The sequence below is a fragment of the Cydia amplana genome, chromosome 8 (assembly GCF_948474715.1).
Source record: "Cydia amplana chromosome 8, ilCydAmpl1.1, whole genome shotgun sequence".
Lineage (NCBI taxonomy): Eukaryota > Metazoa > Arthropoda > Insecta > Lepidoptera > Tortricidae > Cydia > Cydia amplana.
In genome coordinates, this window is record NC_086076.1 from 14,148,224 (window position 1) to 14,173,669 (window position 25,446).

The 25,446-nt window shown below is 40.0% G+C and overlaps 1 protein-coding gene across 1 annotated transcript in view; it reads right to left on the bottom strand.

The window, feature by feature from the left end:
• Positions 1-3,730: 3,730 nt before the first annotated feature.
• The window catches only part of LOC134650351 (uncharacterized), a 32,075-nt gene continuing 10,359 nt past the window's right edge, over positions 3,731-25,446 (bottom strand). Inside the window, exons 2-11 of the mRNA XM_063505313.1 lie at positions 16,831-16,952; positions 16,080-16,188; positions 14,798-14,910; positions 13,442-13,554; positions 13,125-13,203; positions 12,466-12,596; positions 9,038-9,154; positions 8,377-8,522; positions 5,548-5,654; positions 3,731-3,820 (exon numbers count right to left, since the gene is read on the bottom strand). Of these exons, the coding sequence (XP_063361383.1) occupies positions 3,733-3,820; positions 5,548-5,654; positions 8,377-8,522; positions 9,038-9,154; positions 12,466-12,596; positions 13,125-13,203; positions 13,442-13,554; positions 14,798-14,910; positions 16,080-16,188; positions 16,831-16,952 (1,125 nt within the window). The 3' untranslated portion in view covers positions 3,731-3,732. The remainder of the gene's footprint in view (positions 3,821-5,547; positions 5,655-8,376; positions 8,523-9,037; positions 9,155-12,465; positions 12,597-13,124; positions 13,204-13,441; positions 13,555-14,797; positions 14,911-16,079; positions 16,189-16,830; positions 16,953-25,446) is intronic.

The window sequence follows — 25,446 nt, forward strand, 5'->3', positions numbered from 1 at the left end:
AAATAAAATACGTATCTCTTACACCAAAAATCAGTTTGTATTTGGGCCAATTTTAACACTCTTATTGCCAAATATTGTAGTTAATTTATATTCCATAACAAGTTTCGTTTTGTCGAAGAATTTTGTGGTCGCTTTTGGCAATATGAGGGTTCTAATTATTTAACCCAATTTAAAATGTACATCACAATCTTTGATCAAACGTACGTACGTAAGCAAATACTTTATTTATTGTACTACTAAAGTGCCATAAACAGTAGATCATTTGGTTATAGTTTAGAGTATATGTATAATACAAACCCTGGCAATGTCACAAAGATTTAGAGCCTATATGGTTTTTAGATGTTTATTGTTGCATGTTACCAGTAGTAAATATGTTCTAGTCCTCAGTGAAGTACCTTCTCCTATGTATAAAGCTCCGTTAGGTTAGTGGATGTAAGTTAACCCTTCCAGCACTGCTGTTAGCTAATTTCATTATCGATACATTATTAAGGCGAGGTATGCTTCGGTGGATTTTATATCGATCAAACTTTATTTTTAAATATGGGTTGTTGTTAAAGTTACGAACAAATGATAATATCAAACTTAATATACGGTTATGTCTATAAGAAATGTAATCGAAAACTCGCAAATTTACGAGAGCATAGCTTCCCGTTGATACTAAGAGCAAGCGCTTATTAACTGACAGGTTAATCTAACGGTTAGTCAGTCAAGTATTCTGCCCAACTTCATGCCTATAATGCCTGGATGTCTGAAATCCCATACATACCAGCAACCGGGAATCTGAAAATTACATCTATGACGATAATGAACTAGTATGCCAGCAGTCATCAAGGGGTTAAGTAATAATTAATATTCTGTTGAAAATGAGATTTGTATAATTATTAATTTTATAACCTTTAGGTAAATATTGGCAGCTAAAGTTTCTACACTATTTATTTATTTTTAAACCTTTACTTTTTATATCTATTCTATAATTATTGTGAACTGTATGTACCTACCTAAATGTATTTGAACTCGAATCATTCCTCTTAACTCGACCACTTAACCATTCCTCTAAATATAGTTAATTATTGTAATGTAACGTGTAAACTTGTAGGTTATATAATATTTACGTAAAATTCACAAGTGTTTGACACTAAGTATTAAATAAAATATGAGATTTTGTGTGAGCAAGATAATTTTATTTGTATTTAATATCTTACCTTTAGTTTTGTTTTTCAAGTAAAAATATATACAGGCGTCCACTGTCTAAATACTATATTCAGTTTTTAGGGTTCCATAGCCAAATGGCAAAAAACGGAACCCTTATAGATTCGTCATGTCTGTCTGTCTGTCCGTCTGTCCGTCTGTCTGTCCGTCCGTATGTCACAGCCACTTTTCTCCGAAACTATAAGAACTATACTGTTGAAACTTGGTAAGTAGATGTATTCTGTAAACCGCATTAAGATTTTCACACAAAAATAGAAAAAAAAACAATAAGTTTTTGGGGTTCCCCATACTTCGAACTGAAACTCAAAAAATTTTTTTTTCATCAAACCCATACGTGTGGGGTATCTATGGATAGGTCTTCAAAAATGATATTGAGGTTTCTAATATCTTTTTTTTCTAAACTGAATAGTTTGCGCGAGAGACACTTCCAAAGTGGTAAAATGTGTCCCCCCCCCCCCCTGTAACTTCTAAAATAAGAGAATGATAAAACTAAAAAAAATATATGATGTACATTACCATGTAAACTTCCACCGAAAATTGGTTTGAACGAGATCTAGTAAGTAGTTTTTTTTTATACGTCATAAATCGCCTAAATACGGAACCCTTCATGGGCGAGTCCGACTCGCACTTGGCCGCTTTTTTTTAACTATAAAGTAGTATGACATAAATTCTCCATGCAATAATCAAATAACCGTTCCATACTATTACCTATGTCCAGTACATTGCAAATAAACAGATTTAGGTGTCTAATTTTTAGTAAAATAAGTTGGTCGAATTTTCGTAACCAAAAAGGTCAAACATGTCATATTTGTTTTCAATTGAAAGTGACGTTAAAATCTGATCTAACTTTACACATGACTAGTATGCCTTTAACTAATTCATCATACAACATACAAATTTAGCAAATTAAACTTCTTTATCTTTGTAACCTATGGGCACTTTTAATTTCAGGTGATTAAAACAAACGGACAGTGTTAAGAATTTTATTGTCACTCTCTCTTGCACACAAACACATAGCACACCTTAAAACGAGATTCAAAAAATATTCATTAAAGTTCCATTTACTTGAGGAAGACGGATTGAGCACATCGCTATTCATTGTTCCAAGTCTCTTCCCAATTTTGTAACTCTTAAAATCATAACATAAAGGTCTAGTTTCATATAGTTTTTGACATTTTATACGAATAAAGAATTTTCATTTCATTCCCATTAAAAAAAAATGCTTCTCGTACCGATTTAAGAGATCCTAACTTAGTCTCTACTTTAGGTATACTCGAGAAGCCAAGTTTTTAATCTTAAATATACTACCTAACGGATGGCAAAAGACGAAAAAAGTTAAGTTTTTGAAATTATAAGTCACAAAATCATAAAGAGATGTCATATAGCTAATATCATTCGCTCTTATTACATACTTAGTTACACATTCCATGACAGGCAATACGACACATAAAATATCCTAGGTAGCTGAGGAAGTACTAACTACTAGTGTAAATTAACACTAATTCACAGTGTATGATGTGGTACAGTTTTAACCCACGCCTAAACATAGGCGCGTGTCTTTATACTAGATTAATCCTAATAATTACATTAATAACTATACTGGTGTATTTCTCAATCTTAAACTTATTCAAAGTACAACCATACAATGCATTAATTTATTTTTACTCTATGAGATAATTTTGGACGGATTCGTTGTATCAAATTGCGTATTAAATTCGAATGATTGCAGTCATTTAGTACCAAATATCGGTAATGTCCTTCAAGGTACGGGGAATCAAATGGCACAAGATAAATTCATTTGAACATACGGAAGTACCTTCATGTTCTAGCTTGGGTAACGTTACAGACTAAGGTCTACATACTGTTATGTTAAAAATTGTGAATATTATTCAAAGCACCACTCGTATTTTTAACCTATTTCTTGTTAATGATTCATATCATCAACACAGTTGGAAATTTAGAAGTGGATATAACTAATGTTTAAATTTTTTCTACGAATTAGGCAATGGTTTTCTAAAAATCTAATTATTTTACAATTTTGTATCTTTAGTTTCATCATCAACTTGCTTGCTAGGTACGTTCCACTCGAGATTTCCGTATAGATTCTGTAAACAAACGGTTAACATTAAAAAATAATATCAAAACGAGTACCATTCGATGTTAAACAGACAGATAAACGTACGGACATGGCGCAATTGTAAAATTTCCTAGTTAACTACGGAACCGTAAAAACTTCATGTTTAAGCCAATTTATAAAGTAATACACGCTTATACTTATACATGTTAAGGTAGATGTCAAAGTGCTCGTCGCTGTCCCAGTACATGTCTTCTTTAAACTACTGTCATTAGCGATAGAGGTAACAACAGGATGTCATTTACCTACTGAGCATTAGCATTTGTCTTACATTGGGACGTTTACCTTACTTATGTTTACAAATATGCTCGGGCGTTTATCACTCAAGTCAATGTGCCACAATAACCAACTTCCTAACCATACTTTGTGAAGTAGTAGTACATTACCTTTTAATGCCTATTCCGGTGCATGCCGGAGTGCCGGCTGCCGGGCCGGGATTGCACTATCGCGTAGTGGTCGCTGTTATCCGAGACAGACCTGCATTTAATAAGCAAACCATGAGAGCTGTGTAAAACCCCCAGTTGGTAGTAGTCTAAGATCCGGCATATATTGGCGACCTTCACCGATATGTCTGACGGATAAAACTTACATATTATGAAAGAAAATATGTTCCTGAACATAAATAAATAGGGTTGCCTAAAGAAATATGGTCAAGGCTATTTTTAATTAATAAAAAAAAAAACAAACTTGATAAGTTAAGCCGTTTATGACTTTTATGAGTTATCGCTAAAAGTCTTCCTTTCTTATTTTATTTAAAAGCCTGGCAACCCTTATTTGTGACCGGATTTTCGCAGGCAACCCTATGCCACTGTATTCGCAATAAAATTACCATCATTTTGATGTATAATTCAAGCGTCAGACAGATGAGTGCAATTATCGATAAAAAGTCACCTGTTTAAACACGGCAACCACATAATAGTGACCGGAAAAAGATAGGCAACCTAGTTGATTTATGTTGTACAAGTTGTATACTTTCCATTGGAACTTATTTCGTTTGTCAGACAGATCGGTGAAATTTGAGGAAAAAATTTTTTTTTTTAAAAATTAATTAAAAATAGCCTTGACCATATTTCTTTAGGCAACCCTATTTATTTATGTTCAGAAACATATTTTCTTTCATAATATGTAAGTTTCATCCGTCAGACATATCGGTGAAGGTCGACCATATATGCCGGATCTCCTACTATAACAGTTGGAATAGCATGGACTTCGGCGAGGTTGCAAGCTAGCAAGCTTAGTAACCATTGTAATGTTTAGTTTTTCTGTAAAGTTTAGTTTAGCTGGTGATTTAGCTAGTTAGAAGTTTAGATCGGGATTTAATTGCCATGAATATGAATAAATCTCGAATGATAGTATTTAAAATGGCGAATTTGATGTAAATATTGTATTTGTTTTTGAGTCTCGTAATCAATAGCATGACAGATTAAATAAGTTAAGTTAAAAATATTGTTGTGCTGCCTAAGGAACACGCTGTATACTACTTATTAGACCAAATTATGTTTATTTCATATAATGCATATACTTTATTACCGTTGGAATTAGGTATCACAAGATAGTTAGCATGCAGAAGATAGTTAGCATGACTAACTTCCTTTCCACATGTCTTTATAGTTTATTCATGCTGCTAGCAAAATATAGCTAAATGTGCCAATAGCTTAAGAGCACCTTTACCTAAGGGTAAAGGTGTCATGAGTGTTCTGGTTGCGGTGCGTTGTACGTACGTACGTACGAGTATAGTATCTTACATATAGTCAATCATATAAGGGATAGACTCGGGGCCCGATTCGGATTTTGAACTAGATATCTATTAGACATCACCAAGATACGACAAAGATATTTTAAAGATCTAGCCTGTCAAATTTGACATTTCCGCGATTCTGGAGATACTCTTGAACGATTTTCACAATGTCTAAAACGTCTCGTTATGTATTTTTAGATCTCTAAACGATTTTGAAACGATCTTAAAACTATAATTTAACGTAAAAGTGACATTGGTTGCCCGAATTGTGCTGCAAAAGATATCCAGTTGAAATCTAAACTAGTTGGTATCTAGTACATATCGTATCGTTCTCTTCTCTAGAACGGATGTTGTTTTCCGAATACCGCGGTCGCTTGTGCCAATGATGGCGTGTCTTGACACGTTCGTTGGCGGTCAAAAGTTGTATATAAATGTAAAAGTAGTGAATGGTGATGATGGGTGTTACCTCGCGGAGTGTATGGTGGACGAGGGGTACCTGCTGCCGTACTGGCTGCCGTGCCAGCTGCGGTACGGGTCGTAGTCCTCCACCACTGACGGGTCCTTCTCGATCACCTGCAAACACAAACGTATGTTGTAACTGTAGAAGTAGGTATGTATGTACAGTAATATCTTACAAACGAATTGTAAGAAAAGTTCAAATCCACGTGCTTGCAGAGTAGTAATTCATGAACTGGCTGGCTCGCACTCGGTTTCTAAGCGATGTGTGTTCCAGCTATTATCTTTTTGGTCCGGTTAAATTGTGTTTTTTGAAAAACAAATTATAGCCAGCCTTTTATGGTTGCGGCAGGGGGAAGGATTGGGACGCTTGTGTGCGTAAAGCACCATACCCAAAGGTATCACTAAATTCATAAAAGGCTGGCTATAATTTGTTTGTCTTCCCCATACATTAGAACACAACTTAACCGAATCATTTATTTTTATGTCCTACCGGCACGTTGGTTTTGGCTCCAAATAGGTAATTCATTGTATACGAGTCGTGTCAATGTTGCTCAAGACACGAACATCATGACTCCGGCGATGGCCAGATACAGCCACGGTGGATGTGCTGTTACTATTTTCCCAGTGTGTTAGAGAGAGAGAGAAAGAGAGCTCACGTCAGTGCGCAGGAGCACGTCATGGCGGTGCAGAGGAAGCAGTTGATGAGCAGCGTCACGAGGAACATGACTCCGAGCGCGATGGCCAGGTACAGCCACGGTGGATGTGCTGTCTCTGTCTGCCCGGTGTGTTAGAAAGGGAGAGAGCTCACGTCAGTCCTGGCGCAGGAGCACGTCATGGCGGTGCAGAGGAAGCAGTTGATGAGCAGCATCACGAGGAACATGACTCCGAGCGCCATGGCCAGGTACAGCCACGGTGGATGTGCTGTCTCTGCCTGCTCGGTGTGTTAGAAAGGGAGAGAGCTCACGTCAGTCCTGGCGCAGGAGCACGTCATGGCGGTGCAGAGGAAGCAGTTGATGAGCAGCATCACGAGGAACATGACTCCGAGCGCGATGGCCAGGTACAGCCACGGTGGATGTGCTGTCTCTGTCTGCTCGGTGTGTTAGAAAGGGAGAGAGCTCACGTCAGTCCTGGCGCAGGAGCACGTCATGGCGGTGCAGAGGAAGCAGTTGATGAGCAGCGTCACGAGGAACATGACTCCGAGCGCGATGGCCAGGTACAGCCACGGTGGATGTGCTGTCTCTGTCTGCCCGGTGTGTTAGAAAGGGAGAGAGCTCACGTCAGTCCTGGCGCAGGAGCACGTCATGGCGGTGCAGAGGAAGCAGTTGATGAGCAGCATCACGAGGAACATGACTCCGAGCGCGACGGCCAGGTACAGCCACGGTGGATGTGCTGTCTCTGTCTGCTCGGTGTGTTAGAAAGGGAGAGAGCTCACGTCAGTCCTGGCGCAGGAGCACGTCATGGCGGTGCAGAGGAAGCAGTTGATGAGCAGCGTCACGAGGAACATGACTCCGAGCGCCATGGCCAGGTACAGCCACGGTGGATGTGCTGTCTCTGTCTGCCCGGTGTGTTAGAAAGGGAGAGAGCTCACGTCAGTCCTGGCGCAGGAGCACGTCATGGCGGTGCAGAGGAAGCAGTTGATGAGCAGCATCACGAGGAACATGACTCCGAGCGCCATGGCCAGGTACAGCCACGGTGGATGTGCTGTCTCTGTCTGCTCGGTGTGTTAGAAAGGGAGAGAGCTCACGTCAGTCCTGGCGCAGGAGCACGTCATGGCGGTGCAGAGGAAGCAGTTGATGAGCAGCATCACGAGGAACATGCCTCCGAGCGCGATGGCCAGGTACAGCCACCGTGGATGTGCTGTCTCTGTCTGCTCGGTGTGTTAGAAAGGGAGAGAGCTCACGTCAGTCCTGGCGCAGGAGCACGTCATGGCGGTGCAGAGGAAGCAGTTGATGAGCAGCATCACGAGGAACATGACTCCGAGCGCCATGGCCAGGTACAGCCACGGTGGATGTGCTGTCTCTGTCTGCTCGGTGTGTTAGAAAGGGAGAGAGCTCACGTCAGTCCTGGCGCAGGAGCACGTCATGGCGGTGCAGAGGAAGCAGTTGATGAGCAGCGTCACGAGGAACATGACTCCGAGCGCGATGGCCAGGTACAGCCACGGTGGATGTGCTGTCTCTGTCTGCCCGGTGTGTTAGAAAGGGAGAGAGCTCACGTCAGTCCTGGCGCAGGAGCACGTCATGGCGGTGCAGAGGAAGCAGTTGATGAGCAGCGTCACGAGGAACATGACTCCGAGCGCGATGGCCAGGTACAGCCACGGTGGATGTGCTGTCTCTGTCTGCCCGGTGTGTTAGAAAGGGAGAGAGCTCACGTCAGTCCTGGCGCAGGAGCACGTCATGGCGGTGCAGAGGAAGCAGTTGATGAGCAGCGTCACGAGGAACATGACTCCGAGCGCGATGGCCAGGTACAGCCACGGTGGATGTGCTGTCTCTGTCTGCCCGGTGTGTTAGAAAGGGAGAGAGCTCACGTCAGTCCTGGCGCAGGAGCACGTCATGGCGGTGCAGAGGAAGCAGTTGATGAGCAGCATCACGAGGAACATGACTCCGAGCGCGATGGCCAGGTACAGCCACGGTGGATGTGCTGTCTCTGTCTGCTCGGTGTGTTAGAAAGGGAGAGAGCTCACGTCAGTCCTGGCGCAGGAGCACGTCATGGCGGTGCAGAGGAAGCAGTTGATGAGCAGCGTCACGAGGAACATGACTCCGAGCGCGATGGCCAGGTACAGCCACGGTGGATGTGCTGTCTCTGTCTGCCCGGTGTGTTAGAAAGGGAGAGAGCTCACGTCAGTCCTGGCGCAGGAGCACGTCATGGCGGTGCAGAGGAAGCAGTTGATGAGCAGCATCACGAGGAACATGACTCCGAGCGCGATGGCCAGGTACAGCAGCCACGGCGGGTGGATGCTGCCATCGGAGCAGCTCAGGGCTGCCACTGTGGAGTACGATATATTCTTATAACGAGTTGATTAGTAAGCAAATAACCTGTTAATGAGGTAAAGGCATCAGTTAGCCGCAATTTCAAGAGATAATTTCTTTGGAGAATGGTACACCTACTGCCAGCGGCCACACAATGTTTTCTTAAGTTCGCCTGCATGATATCTGCCTTGATGAAAAAATACAAAAAATGCCAAAACGGGGAGTAATAAAACGAATAACCACTATCTTGATGTGGGTAGCGTTTGTTACCAGCCGTAACCGTTATTACCTTGGCTATATAGTTCAATGAAAACAATTACCTAATTAACCTTTTGACCGCCATAGTCGGCTGTGGCCGTCATCGAAAAGTCTTGCCTAGGACGCCAACGACGGCTACAGCCCAGGACTTCGCCAATGTAATAGGGATTTAGGCAGGACTCCGTAAAGTTCAATTTCGCTTAAATAATTGCCTGGCGTCGGGAGCACGGCATATTCCTTCGCCGTCTGGCGGTTAAAAGGTTAAGAAAATACCTGCACTATCATTGGGATCTAAGACGAAGACTCCCGTGGAGGCAGTGACCGTGGTCTCCTCTTCACCCACTACGCCAACTCCGTCGTCCGCGGTGCAGTCCTGCACTGGGCAACTTCCTGAAAAAGAGTACAACACATTCATATCATAAAGACAACTTATTCAATACAATTAATGAGAATAGGTAATATGATTCTGAACGAACTGCGAGCTCGTATGCTAAAAACGTAAAAAATGTACGTGACTAATCGGCAAATAACGTAATGGACCCTATAATGGACGTGGAACCGGTAATGGGACATAAAACCACAAATCCTCTAAAATAAGTATGTAAAAGTAGTTTATAAACACTGGCAATATTTTACCATAAATAAGAGTCATAGAGCTGTTTAAGTTTGACTTTTTATTAATTTCGGTTACTTTTTAAGAAATTGGCGCCAACCCAAAAGTTGTCGTGTCACTGGAAAAAATAACCAGTAAGAATTCTTAACAACTTCGCTAAGAGAGGTGAGTTCATATATTCAATTGTAGTTAATTATTACTTGGTGTAAACTAGAATGTGTTTTGTTAATTGCATCTACCATGAGATAAGGTATACAACACATTATGTTATGACTCTAGAGATGTATAAAAAATAGTGGTATTTTGCCCAATCCCATTATAGGAGCTGTAAAACTGCATACCTCCTATGATGGGATAATTTACATAATGATGCTTGCCATGGCGTAATTTCATGTTTAAACAATACAGAAGTATAATGTAGTTACTCGTACGAACTATGTCAGGAGGTCTCCTCGGACTTCGGATAAATTAATATCGTTTTTACAAAATTTTATTTAACTTGCCCTGTTAGTTTCTATACAGGATGGATTTTCTTTTTGGGTCAGTGAGGGCAGCCAACAGATCCTGTGCTGCGACGAGAAAACGGTCTTAGAAAACCTTCCCTCGATTTCAAATTAATGAAGATTGGCTTTTACAGATTTTGGAAAAAACATACAGGGTGCGAGAAAAAGGTAATTTTTGACAAACTTTTTTTTGATGCCAATCGATCCCATTCCTATTGAGGATCAAAAGCTTGTATGGAACTAAAAAAAAAATTCCGGCTAGAAAAGCCACAAATCGAGGAAAACTTTTCCCATACAATTTGTATGAAAATGAAAACTTTTATTTTTCACATGCTATTTTTCTATGCCAATTGATTCCATTCCTATCTAGTATCAATAGTTTCTTTGGGGTCAACTTACGGTAATGTACTAAAAAGCCACAAATTAATAAAAACTTTTTCCATACATTTACTATGGAGAAAATGAGAAATTTAATTTTGACCCCAAAAAAACTATTGAGACTGGATAGGAATGGAATCGATTGGCATACAAAAATAGCATGTGAAAAATAAGTTTTCATTTTCATACAAATTGTATGGGAAATGTTTTCCTCGATTTGTGGCTTTTCTAGCCGGAAATTATTTTTTGTTCCATACAAGCTTTTGATCCTCAATAGGAATGGGATCGATTGGCATAAAAAAAAAAGTTTGTCAAAAATTACCTTTTCCTCGCACCCTGTATGTTTTTTCCAAAATCTGTAAAAGCCAATCTTCATTAATTTGAAATCGAGGGAAGGTCTTCTAAGACCGTTTTCTCGTAGCAGCACGGGATGTGGTAGCTGCCCTCACTGACCCAAAAAGAAAATCCATCCTGTATTAGTTAGTGTGGTTCAAATCTTGGAAATGGCATTTGAGCCACTTTCGGATTTCCGATTGAGTTGAAATTTTGGATACGTATGCAAATCGGATGACAATGCAATCGGGTGACAAAAATGACTAATAACTCGTTTTTTGCCAAAAACTTATTCCCTATTCCAATATCTTATACTGATAGGGTATGCCCATTATAGGGGGCCCATTACTGGATCCACGTCCATTACCGGGGTTCCATTACTGGAGCTTTGGTGTCCATGACTGGAGAAAAAACACATACTTTTAATTTATTAATTATGTGGAAACTGACTGCAGTATCTTTGATACAACACGCCTGAAACATGAAAGAAGGATAGGATATTCATCTTTTAACAAGCTAAGCGGTAGAACTTTTACATGTATCAGGGAAATATCACAAATACTCAAAATTTCCTCTTAAATGTCCCATGACTGGTGCCGTTACTATAGGCGGCTTTTACTGTACCTATTACATTTCTACCAGAGGCCAATTAAGTAGTACCTACTCGTAATATTTATATAAAAAAAAGCGTTTGTACAATTTATAATGGTTGTAGCTATTTGGGCTTTTTCTAAAATAAATATCGAAAACCCGATTCTTTCAAATCAGTCGGCCTAGCCAAGCTGACAATCGGTATCGCTTCGACATCGAAACGCTTTGTGTCTCTCCATCACACTTCCATATTAGTGAGACAGTGACAGTTGCGTTTCGATCGCTACGGAGCGTAAGCGATTGGCGAGTTGGTTACGCGGGCTGGACATTCTTGGGCTCATTCTACTCAGAATCGACAGCACTCTCCACCTCTCCTACCATTAAAAAAAGATGTCCCAAAATGTCCATTCCATTACGTCACGTTTTTAGTATGAGAAAATTCTTCACTTGTATGTAACGTGACGTAGTGGAATGTACAATTTTCATACAAAATTTTGGGACAATTTTTTTTATCATCAGGATTGATTATGCTAGTGATTCTGAGTTGAAAGAACCCAAAAACACCAGGATCTGGGAGAATCGGGTTTTCAATATTTATTTTAGAAAACGCCCATTTACTTTGGAGTGTCAACAAAATATTACATTGCTACACAAATCCTTTGTGATGTATTTTCCTGGGTGACCTATGTATGTAACGTCAGGTCCACAGGTGTAACGGTATGTCTGTATGGTCCGCTCTACGTGACCATACAGTGCCCAGCGGGGAAAAATGGGAATGTATAACATATACACCATTTACAGTACCTTGGCAGATTGAGATGTCGCACTGGAAGTTGATCTGCGAGGAGTCGGGGAAGCGGAACATGGCGGGTATGAAGAGCTCGGCCGCGCCGCTCTCCGACCACACCACTACTGCTGCTGCTTTATCGGACACCTGAACACCATAGAACATATTTACAGTACCTTTGCAGATGGAGATGTCGCACTGGAAGTTGATCTGCGAGGAGTCGGGGAAGCGGAACATGGCGGGTATGAAGAGCTCGGCCGCGCCGCTCTCCGACCGCACCACTAGTGACTGCTGCTTTATCGGACACCTGACCACCATAGAACATATTTACAGTACCTTTGCAGATGGAGATGTCGCACTGGAAGTTGATCTGCGAGGAGTCGGGGAAGCGGAACATGGCGGGTATGAAGAGCTCGGCCGCGCCGCTCTCCGACCGCACCACTACTGACTGCTGCTTTATCGGACACCTGACCACCATAGAACATATTTACAGTACCTTTGCAGATTGAGATGTCGCACTGGAAGTTGATCTGCGAGGAGTCGGGGAAGCGGAACATGGCGGGTATGAAGAGCTCGGCCGCGCCGCTCTCCGACCGCACCACTACTGACTGCTGCTTTATCGGACACCTGAAAATCATACAACATATTCACTACTAGTTTCTGCCAGCGATGTTTGTGTGGAATGGTGATTATGAGTGATGAAAATTATTTTTTCCCGGGCCGCAAACTACCGTACACAGTACCGTAAACCGTAGCCTATGGACGCATAACCTACAATTCCAGAGGTGTCATTTATACGCTTCGCCCACCCTTTTCGACCCTATACTCTCCGTTTTTGAGGAACCATACTGTAAGAGTTCTTCGAGAAAACCATTACATAGCCGGATCATTCGCGGAAGGAAATTCCCGTCACACAGGCGCGTTTTCCTGGCGCGGCGTGAGCGGGGCGCGCCGCTTTAACATATAAAATGCTCACGCCCCGCTCACGCCGCGCCCGGTAAACGCGCCTGTGTGACGAAGCTTTTATAGTTATTCACCGACGTTTTCGACACAGTTAAACTATTGGCTCTAATGCATACATTTCACACCGAAGCAAAAGTCAGCAAATATTACAGTAATAAAAACATTCTTATGACAATATAATAATGCTCTTACCCTCGCTTATCCAGCAAGTCCACTGTGTTGTTCTTCATGTTAAATGCAAAACAACTCTTCATCTTGATGCCATGAGCACCTGAAATGGGAAGCACATGAAGGGTTAGTAGTTTAGTTACCAATTTTCAAAGTCAAGTTGCTATGACCATGACCTACTAGTTGAAGAGGTAGTGATATATTTTTTTAATAAAAAAAATTTCTTCAATATTTTTACATCTTTGTGTTTTTTTATTGAAAGTAAATTTCTGACTCTGATATTTTAGAAACATTTTAAATACATATTAATACAGTTCTTCATATTATAATAATGTTATTACCGTCAGGCTTGCTCATCTCCGCTCGCAGCGTGTAGGGCAGATTGAACGCGGCGTTCATAATCTTTTTGCCATTTTCGTTCAACATTCGTAGGGACACGAGTGAGGTTTCGTTTCTGCAAATAAATTAAATTACGTATGTAGATTATTCGTTACGAATGAAGTCACGGAAGCTGGGCAAGCTAAATCGAATGAAATAAAGTAAACATGGCGTCTGCAATAAGTGTCCAATATAGTAGTAGGTATAATACGCTTGCAAATTAACCATAACGGCCTATATCCGGACGTTTACCTACTCGTACGTTACATTTAATCACCTACTTAACTCATAAAATGTTCATTTTATAAATATTATACTTTGCTAAATATCCGTGATATTTCTGTGTCTTAGAGCCTCTTATAAGTTATAACCTTGTTAATATACGTGTAAAAGTTTAGGACTCGCGTTTTCCTTACTCGCGTAAAGTTATACTGTCCTCTACCTACGTAACAGGTGTTAAAGTTCAAGAGCGCTGTACATACATTCTTGTCTCGTTACAATTTTCGACGACAATCAAAGTTGGTAAAATACTTTGAGTGTTGAGTGTTTACGAGATAATTAATTTCCACTTAGTGTGTATAAAAAGTATCTACTAATCTAACATATTTTTCTATCTTTACCAGCTGATCATAGGTTTAGGAATATTCCTCATTTGGCATCATTATAGATAGACGATAGCGCAGATATAGTTTGTAGCTTTCTAGTAGACCCCGAAGGCTTATCCTATTGTCTATTGTTCAGTAAAACCGCACGTGCTACTTACCTGCAAAAAAGGGTCCTAAGTATTCTATTTGGCTCCTGAGCGCGGGCTAGTCCAACGCTCAAAAAACCAGTGTAGGTGCGCTCTCCGATAACGCGCCTTTGTTACGCATCTCGATGACACATTTTAGACTGGTTCTGTAGCGTTCGACTCGCCGGCACTCAGTAACCGAAGTACCGATTTTTTATGCAGGTGGTTGTGGCACGTGGCACGAGCGGTTTTTCTTAACAATAGACAATAGGATTAGCCTTCGGGGTCTATTAGAAAGCTACAAACTATACCTCAAGAAGGGAATTTACCAGACACTTTATTAGTAAGTTTAAAAGACATGCTTGTTCTGTTTTTAAATTCTCTGTACTAAAATGACAGTTGCCACAATTGTTATAATTTAGGTTAATGTTAGTACAAAATTACTACAAAAACAGGATAATCCGGTACCTATAGGTACTCGTAAAATAGTAAACAGGCCAAACCAACCACAATTTTAGTATCTGTTTTTGACTGATCTTTTAAGATCAGTTAAGGAAACCCGGACTGTTTTAAATAAAATTGTAGGTACCTAGCGTTCCTGAAGCCCGCCTTCCCGCACGTGATGACGTAGAATTTGTCGTCAGCCAGCTCCAGGGTGCGGTGCACGCGCACCGCGAACGGCAGCGAGCGCTCGTCCGTGCGCTGAAACATGACAAATACACGTAGTTTTCATATCATACGAAATATGACACTGCTTCGTAATTGAAGAATCCTGAATCTCAGGATAATTACCCCAAACAGGTTATGTTTAAACTATTTATTTTCAAGCAGTAACGTTTGCAAGCGATACTTAGGTAACTACAAATATTTATATTAAAGGGAAAATTGAAAAATTCATCGCTCCGGGCAAGAAACACATTCTTGCAGTTGATGTTGCCATGCGCTTGAGGCGCTTCTCTAAGGCGTGTAAACATAAAGGAAGGAATGCACGAATGGAGAGATTTGTATGCTGTACAATACAATTTGACACTGGGTTAACGGTTTAACCGCTTAACACCGGGTTAGTGGGATGGTGCAAGTGGGCCCAAGACGCATACAGTGTCAGTTTAGTTACCAAGATATGTGAGCTGATACTTACATCGAATGAGGGTAATCGATAGAAGTTGTGTAATGTTTATGCGGGTAGTGAAAGTGTAAGATAAACAATCTAACATTTCATAATGTACTCTACGGGTGTATGCTGAACAAACCATCATTGTACTTTAATGAAGTTTGGTACTTATGTGATATTGATATCATAGGTACAAGCAGGTATCGGTGGGTCATAAAGAAGAAAAAAAGTTGTGTTTTTTTTGTTTAGTCATATATGTATATGGTACAAAAACATGACAAAAAAAAAACAATAAATAAAAACAACTTTTTGTTTACTTACATAATTATATCGATTAAATATTTCAATCTCATTTCAACAACGATGTGATATTGTTTTTTTTTTGTTTCGAACGCTTTTGCTTCGCTAATCACTAGGTACCTACTCTAATTTTACGGCCATACGGAAGCCAAAATGCGTGTACTTTCGCGGCCTGGATCTGGACCCATCTTTACGCGTCTTCACATTGGTGTGCAAGCGAGACATCGTTACATTCAGTGCCGGCCCGAGCCCTTGATCAGGGTAGAGCGAAATCGGGTTTTGGCGCCCTTCGTTGAAGTTTTCAAGCGTATGGCGCCCCCCTTGCCATCCGGCGCCTAGAGCGGCCGCTCCACTCGCTCTACCCTAGATCCGGCCCTGGTTACATTTAGGTACATACGTACATAGCGCTGTCTCGTCGGCCTCATCAGTGTGATAAATGCATACAATTTGAAGCACTTACGTTGTTCCAGAACACTCCGCAATAGTCCGGCGAGCCCTGTGCCGCCATCAGGCTGACGTCGAAGCTCATGGACTCGGAACCGTTGCCTTGTGCCATGCATGCTGGGGTTCTGAAATATAAATAAATAAATATCTTACACCGATCAACCTAGTCCCAAACTAAGCAAAGCTTGTACTTAGGTACTAGGTGACGATATACAGACATCTTACACAGATCAACCTAGCCCCAAACTAAGCAAGGCTTGTATACTATGGGTGCTAGGCGACGATATACATACTTATGTGTATACATAGAAAAACAACCATGACTCAGGAACAAATATCTGTGCTCATCACACAAATAAATGCCCTTACCGGGATTCAAACCCAGGACCATCGGCTTCACAGACAGGGTCACTACCCTACCCACTAGGCCAGACCGGTCGTCGGTATTTACATGAGGCGTTTTTCAGAATGGAAGCGGATTCGCATGCCGCTCGTCTATAAAATGCTTCAGCAGGCGTTTTGTTGACCTTACTCAAAACTGGAAATATATAATACATGTAAGTAGTGGGGAAGACTAAAAAGGGTTGAAGCAAAGATAAAAGTAGAGCCCATTTTCTATTTTCACCAAGCCGATAATACATACTACTTGCGCCGCAATTCTAGAGCTCTTTGTCAACTGATCTTTGTTTCAACCCGCCTGATGGATTTGTTGTGTTACTTACGTTCTGGAAGGTGGTTGTAGGTTTTATTGTATTATTTACAATTACCTGAACTCTCTCGCATGAGCAACTCCGTAGAAGGGCTGGTTGAAGTTGATCTTGACGGACATCACGCCCGTCTTGCAGGTAGCTGTCACTACGGGGGCGAACTCGCTGCTCCCTTCGGTGCTCTGTAACAAAGCAAATTCTGTCAGTTTGAAGACATTTTACTTAGAAAATCCAGTACATTTTGATGCTATTTTAGAAACAAACAGGTATGACGAGGGTTTGAAACATTATTTTTCAGTGTCTTTATTGAAGTTGAGTATCTTGTAATAAAGTGACAGAGACCGAAGGACCGAGGAGCGTGGCGTAATAAACAGACCTATAGGTAAATACGGGCTGAATAAATAGATACAGATTTTGTAAAGTAGCACTATGACTAGGCGATCCTCACAACGCAACGGTGCGGAATGCTGGTATAATGTCAGTGTCGGAAAAACTTGAGGGAAAATAGACTACCTATGAGTAAATTTCAGTAACTTTCGGTGTTTTATAGCTATAAGGGAAGTTTAAAGATAGGGTGTCGTGTAGGCATCGACTAGAAGAAACAGTAGGACTATAGCGGCAGCACTCTCTTTACATTGGTATGGTTTCTTTCATCCGTTCATGTATTGAATGCTACCACCAATCATATCGATCATATCGCGATCTACTATTAATACAACCAAGACACCGGACTATTTTACCCAGTGCATACTTATAGCTAATATCAACGAAACACGAGAGCCCCATATAAACTAAACTACATCGTTGGCAACGTATTATTGAGTTGTCAAACATGCTCTAAATTTACGACGCTCACTTTGGTCGCAATTGCATCAATTTGTCATTCGCGCATGCGTTGCAAGTCATAGCATCGCATACCTACAAGGATTTCCTGCTCGTTGCGTCCACCTTCCTTATATGGACACTGCACACGATTGTGTGCATAGATTGTTTTTGTTCACTACGCCTTGTGCGTGTACGTAATTAGGCAATTTGATTAATGTCTTAACTTGCCGACAAACTGTTAGATTGGAATCTTTATTAGAGTCAACGATAACAATATGTAAAGTTATAGATGAATTATGGTTTTAAAATGTTGCCACGCCCTAGGTCCATGTATGTACTGACTAAAATAAAAGAACATCTTGTAATACCATGGCTGCAATAAACGATTATGATTATAAATTACCGACCAGAACTAGTGGCTGGGTTTTGTTTTTAAAACATTTGCTAACGTGTTTAACGTAAGTAGGTACACTGGCACTGTGATTGTCTTAACATTAATGTTTATACAAATACTTGCACTACCTACCTATCTACTTATATATTTTTTAAGTCTTATCGTATTTAATTTTCATGTTTATACTCGTAGTCGTACTGTTGTGCTAAAATGTTAAGCGGATCGATTCATATCATAGGTAATATGCAAAATTCCACAAGCTTTATTTGGTCGCAGTTTGTCCGTTAGGTATTTTATCTTGTGTTTCTGCGCTTGTTAGTTGTTTTCGATCATCCAAGATTTGGTCTACATACATAGGTAGTTTATTTATAATGATGATCATTATATATCCATGTTATTGCTCTCTAGAGCGAAGGGGTCCTTGATGACTACGCAAATTATGCACAAGGAAAACCAACAGTTTAATTGACTAGAATACATAACTGAATGGATAATACCACTTGTCCTGTTATCGAGTAAACCGCAGCAACTTGATTGGTATTGTATGACAGAAAATAAACATAAACAAAACAAATTGTTACTATTTGCTCGCTTGACGGTTCAAGATGATACTAGCTGAAGAACATTGAAAATATACCTTGTCGGTTTGTAATAATGCTCAATTCTTGTTTCCGCGGTCTTAGAAGTCCATCTTATTAAGTAAATGTTTTACCCAGTACTAATACCCATCAATTACGAACAAAGTCAATGTTTAGTGTTTCAAAGCAATGATTTTCTTGTTTTAAAGTTTCCTGTAATCTTGCTTTTGTACAGTCGCCATCAGATTTAGAGGTGCTCAAAAATACCAATCTAAACATGCATGCATGTTTGTGACCACCTTGGCCGCTCCGATATATCTAAGGGCGACTGTGCAGTCAAGTGTAAAAATATGGGTGCACATATCTTACTTTTTAGTCAAAAATATGTGTCATACTTAGCTCTTACCTATATCAGCGAATTAAGAACTATGGGACATATTTTTGAGTAAGTTGTATGCACCCATGAGCGATGACATGCGGCATCTGAGCGCTTGCGCCATCGACCCTGAGCGTTGGGAGGAGCTTGCTGGACGAAGGTCATCTTGGCGTTCTACCATCCATAACGGTGTCCAAATGTTTGAGGATAACCGCCTCACAAGCCTAGACACAAAACGCCAGTCACGGAAAGAGAGACCTAAGCCCTCCTACGTGTACACGCTCAACGCAGCTGGCGAACTTTATTGTCACACGTGCAATAGAGTATTTAAGACCAGACTCGGCCTGGCCAGCCACATAAGGGCTCACGCTAGACAACGTCCATGATGTTTATTTGGGGTCGCCGTCATCGAAAACGATGAGGAGGACTATATCTATATATATATGCACCCATATTTTCACACTTGACTGTATCTATCGGTTGAACAATATATTGGACCAATTTTAGTATCTGGTATATAAAAACTAAGTTTAAGTAAAAGTTTGTAACTTACGTGAACGTATGTAATGTAAGCTTACCTGATTGCTGTAATTATATTGAATTACATGGTAGTATGATCTACACAACTAGGAAGCGCTCAGCTATGCCGATGCCGACGCCATGCTAAAACTTCCAAGTTTGGCGAGATGGCATAAATCGATTGTTCGAAGGCAGAGCGTGATACGAATGGATTAGCTTCGCCTTCGGGGCTAGCCCACGCAAGTCGCTGCAGCTGCCAGTTAGGACTTATTCTCGATCCATCTCGCTAACGTAGCTGAGAATGTTGTAACATCAACTCCTATGTTACATCTCATTCTATTTAATAGCTGTGTGCCATTTACTGTAAATATGTTCTACATCAAATATTTTCGATAAAGTTAGAATCCAAGTTCTAAACCAAAACACAAATTGGTTTGATACATAAGTGACTAAGTATTCAATGCATAATACTTACCTACTGAAAATTCTCTCTTTTGACAAAAATGAAATGGAAGTCGCTGTCTTAAACGCCTACCTACATTTTAATTATTAGTAAAGGCCGCCAATGTTCGACGCTTGACTGTAGTCTGTAGGTATCGATACTATCGATATAATCTCTTGTCACCCCTGACCGTAACATGCAAAAATGCCTTTGACGACTCTACGTGTAATTTGTGTTATTTTTTGCGACACACGTTTTGCCTATAGCATGTATAGCAAGGTGTACCATGAATAAGGGCCTTTACCTTTACTCTAATATTTGCTCCAGGAAACGGCCTGACGCGGGTCGCGGCCTAGGGCGTCGCACGCGCACGATCTACACGATCTGCCTGATAGCTCCAACATTACTCTAAACTTCAATTTATTTCCAAGCAATTGATGGCCATTCTTTTGCGGAAAGCCTTAGGTTACTTCCTGGATTGAGAAGATAAACCTCTATAAGTAAATTATTGTCCGAAAGGTTATCTGGACGAGATCGTTTATTAGAAATTGAACCACTTATATAGTATTATGTTATAAATTGAATTGTATTATCAATTTGTGCCTATAGGTATAGCATAAATGATGATATGATTGATATGAATAGTTAGAAGACCTGGAGTAGGTACACATCGAAAGATTTAAGTAGGAATATTAATAGTACCTAATGCCTAATCTTAAAAACGTGTTTATAAATTAGCAAAAAAATTGTATAGGTACCGTATATTTCACGAATTTATTTAGTTTATTTATTTTTTAATCCTGTGATATAGGGACGAAACATTTGAAAACAAAGTAGATTATTTAATTACGATAAGCTTCCACCTTTGCATTACAATGTTCATGTCTTTTCATTACAGGCAGGTTGAGTTGGTTGAATTTTCTATTTTACAGGTGTAAACCAGCGATTTGTTAGCTGTACGTCCAATACGCAGTTCGTCCAAATCGCATTTCGTACATTCGTCTACTACGCAGTTCGTCCATAAGTGATGCGTTCATTTCGTGATTCGTCAATACGCAGTTCGTCCATTTCGCGATTTGTCACTCTACATTTCGTCCATTTCGTGATTCGTCAATACTGGACTGGCACGCACTAGATCAATCGCATGTGGCAATTTGAACAGTTGCCAGTTTGACATGTAAAATTGTAATTTGTATAATTATAGAAGTGTCCATTTTAAACTGGTTTTCCGCCCGTGCTTACGCCAGCAGAAAAACTGCACGAGTAGGTATTGCACGAAGGATCCGAAATGTATGGGAAGAACCGCGGATCCGGATCCAGATCCGGATAATTTCACATTCCGTTTATTCCATTTTACATTCCGGATCCGGATTGCAAATCCTATGCACGAGGAAGGATCCAAAGAGGAAAAGTTAAGAATACCGTCCCCGCGAGATAATGCCCTCCCCGGGAGGATGATTGCCGTTGTTATGATTATGAATCTCACGACCTGTCTTATTCCTTTATCGCATTCTCAAAGAGCAGACAATATAGGCATTTATAGTTGGAGCTATAGCATGCATGTCATAATTTGTAGTTTTGACACCGTGCATTTTCGGATGTTTTGAGATCTTAGTATGATTTATCTGTTCGGAATCAGGCTTTGCTCGATGAATGGCCTATTTACCTAATACAATTTAAGTTATGTTATATCAGTTAGATACCTATTTCAGAAATAAACATATTTTGAATATATATAAAAGTAGTTAGTGACCAGTTACTTAGGTATTGCTTAGAACAAACCAGTAACATTGAAAAATTTAGTACAAGCTTTTTCTCTAACATTACAAATACCTACCGAATAAATTTCGCTAAGTAAAATACAATCCAGGAATGAAAGCAAATTAAAAAAAAAACGACTTCATGAACAAGTTTGTACTTAATGTATATCTACTAATATAATAAATATTCTGTAATATAATAATATTTTAAAGTAGCATACCTACTTAGAAACGCAAGATTTTCATTCCAAATCGTAGTGACTGAGGGCCTACCGCGAACCACGTTCGACGTGTTGCCTTCCTGTCACACTTACGTACGAATTTACAAGTGCGACAGAGAGCCAACACGTCGAACGTGGTTCGCGGTAGGCCCTCTGATTGCCCTGAAGGACGGAAACGTTTCACAGTGACTTTAAATGCTACTAGACGTTGTTAGACAGAGATAGCGAATTACCATGAAATCATGTCACAGTATAGTTTTGCTATTGTCATACAAATAAGTGGTTTACCAAGACCGACTATTAGTTCCGCCGACAAAAACACGAAAAAACTTATCTTTCGATGTCGTTTAACATGTGAGACAACTTGACTTGTAATTGTAACAAATGATTGACTAGATATTGCTCGTATTTTGTCGATAACGAAACATTAGAGACAAATTCAACTTGTATTGTTATTTGCTGCTATTGCGTTTTTTTTGTAAAATGTAATAAGAAAAACTTTATTCGTCCCGGGATTTGTTTCTTGTGCTAGGTACTCGTGAAATAGATAGGTAAGTACAAAATACTCGCATTTGCACGAAAATGTATCTAATTAAGAGATATATTACTGATTTTGATTTTCTTTTAGTCGGAATGAAAAATAGTGCTTAATTCGGGTGAAAGGCACCATTTCAATATAGTTCTATATTGAATTGGTGTTAAACTACCTCGGCTGAAGGGGCCTCTCATCCCTTGGTTAACTTGAAACATAAATATTTCTCCTTGTCCGCAATTTTGATAGTAGTCTATTGTAGAGGCAAAACGTAATTATTGGCAGAATACTCATGATTGTAAAATTACGGAACGGTTGTAAAGGTTGTACGTGAGGTCCATTTATTTGATAGCCAGTGGGGTAAATTAAGTGCATTACAAGCAAGATCAGCAGTTTTTATAACCAGACACAAATAAAACAAAAAACGGATTGCTACGAGTATTTATAGCCTTATGATACATAGCTGCAGCTGTGGCTTACCTATTGGATAGGTATGTAGACATAATACGAGTGAGGAATTTCACATAAAAGTCAACAATGTTCTTTCGTATTAACAGTATGTAGGGTAGACGTTTTAAACCAAGAAAGTAAAGTTCTATTTTAGTATTTTTTTAATTTAAATATTTATAACCTGCGTTTTGTGCCCACAATGTTCTTGTATTTATTCAAAAGACCAATTTTGGACAAAATACTTTTTTACCGCTCATAATAATACCGGTCTACTTTTTACGCTTTGTCATACAATGTACCGATTTAAGGCCGAGTTTTGTGGGCTATTGTTGTACAAGTATATAATCTAGAAGGCACCGCAGCAGGTCGTGGCAGTGTACGTTGGCAATTGTCAAAGAAGAGGCCAAACGAGGTCAACGGACGACCACCGGGCCTCAGGTCGAGCGACCGAAAGATGGGGCAGATACAATACTGGAACATGTATTTAGTTAGGGTAGGGTTATATAAATCTATACCATACAGAGCTGCATACGTAAATGTAGAAAGAAAGCTGTACCCAGATAAAAAAAGAATTGATGTTTGCCTCAGCAAAACGTCAATGCCTTCGAAGAAATTTTCATTTCCTTGATGTCCCTAATGGAAGGCATTATTGTACAGATACTTCGTTTATTTTTATAGCGATTTGTATACTTTCAATTGTAATTAACGTGAACAGGATATACGAAAATATAATATTGAAACAAGGCATTCCAAGCAAAGTAATCAATTGAATTCTCGAGGTCTAAGGGGTAGGACGTCCGCAACGTCGCGCGGGTGTAAGGAGCGAGCACACACGCGCGGGTGAAGTCGTAGGAAAAATCTGCCGCACGGGCCCACGTCAGTTAAGGTGACAGTCCATTTCCAACCGCAGCTGCACTACTGTTCATTTTACTATGGAAATTGACAGTAACAGCGACGCGTTCAGTACCAGTAGTGCAGCTGCGGTCAGAAATGGAATGTTACCCTTAGCCCGTTCCGTGCACACGCACGACGTTGCGAACGCCCTAAACCTAAAGGATGTTTCCGGTGATTGACTTTTATGTGAACACATGACGCGTTATTTAAGTTGTCTACTTAATTACTAAATCCAGTTCTTATACTCATGTATATCCAAGCCATGGTTCTAGGCAAGTATTTTATTAGTCACAACTAAACCTACAGCATTGCAATCACTTGAAATTTAATCGTAGGTCGGTCCGTCGGCCGCAGAACCTGTTGTGACAACAATAGTCAGCCGAAATGTTGAAGGCCGCTCTGTACGCACGATTGATATACCGCTAATTTCTTAATCGCAAAAAGTATTCAATTAAAAAATTAGGAGCGTTGAATCCAATCCGATGATCTCGTTTTCGCTATCTGTTTCTCGGCCAATGTCGTCTTTGTTTTACTGATTTTGTTACTTTTTACGTTAAAAAAGATTTAACTATTTTATTTTATAACGTTTTATGCGATATCTTTACTTTTGATAGCTGTCGTGCTATTTCTTAGTGTTCAATATACCTATTCTACTCGCGACGGACGGGTATATTAGTGTAAATCTCCGTTTCACGGTTCCCACAGCCATCATCCTCATCCGATACGAATTGAGCATTGCACAGCATATTACCGGCATAGTAATGTAATGATATAACACGAGCAGCAAACGCAACTGCGGGTGCCGTTTACGCGCCGCCATCGACTTAACGGTTCTCCTACGATACAATTCAAAATTGGAATCGCAAACAAAAAAAGATTATCATCATAACTGTCAAATGGTACAGAAAATGATGAACTCATTCCGTTTCTTTGAAACTAGAAACATATTATGATTATTATTTTAAGTATATGGACAGAAAGCGGTACCTATGTAGTAAGTATATATTGAACCGTTTGTTCTGATTGAGAGATTTTGGTAGAGCATTAACGCATGACTTGTATTACTATTTTGCCCTGAGAATTAATGCAAGGGTTATACAACAGGTTCAAAGATATTAATGAATAAGTACAGTATCAAATACCTTATGACTGTTTGGGTCAGATGCTGAAAATGATTGCTGTTGACGGTATAATGAATAACTGTCGGGAGGTATAGAATTTTTGACACGTCTTTAATTGACAGAAGAGGCGTTAGAGCGTATCGTCAATTTGGAACGTTATATCGACTTCTGCAGCTTGCAGCCACGTTTAAGTACAGTTATATATGATATATGTGATCTCCTAAGTACAGTAGATACCATGGCGTAGGCTCAGTATTAGGTACCCCATGTTATAAAGTAGAGATGTTATTAGGTCGTAATGGCGCGTGTGGCATTAATGGCGCGGAGAAACGACCCTTGCAACATTTGCATACTTGAATGCGGAACTAATTTGCAAATCCCTTCGTTAAAGCTTTCTGAATCAAAATCCTCAATTCTCAGAACAGTTAAATTAAGAAGGAGTCGTTTATTTTATTACTGGCTTCGAATAACTTTTGACGGTATTTCGAGCTCGAAATTGGCGAAGGTAAGTTAGTTCATTTGTCTATTTAATCGAGTTTTGACTGCCACGATGGAATATTACCA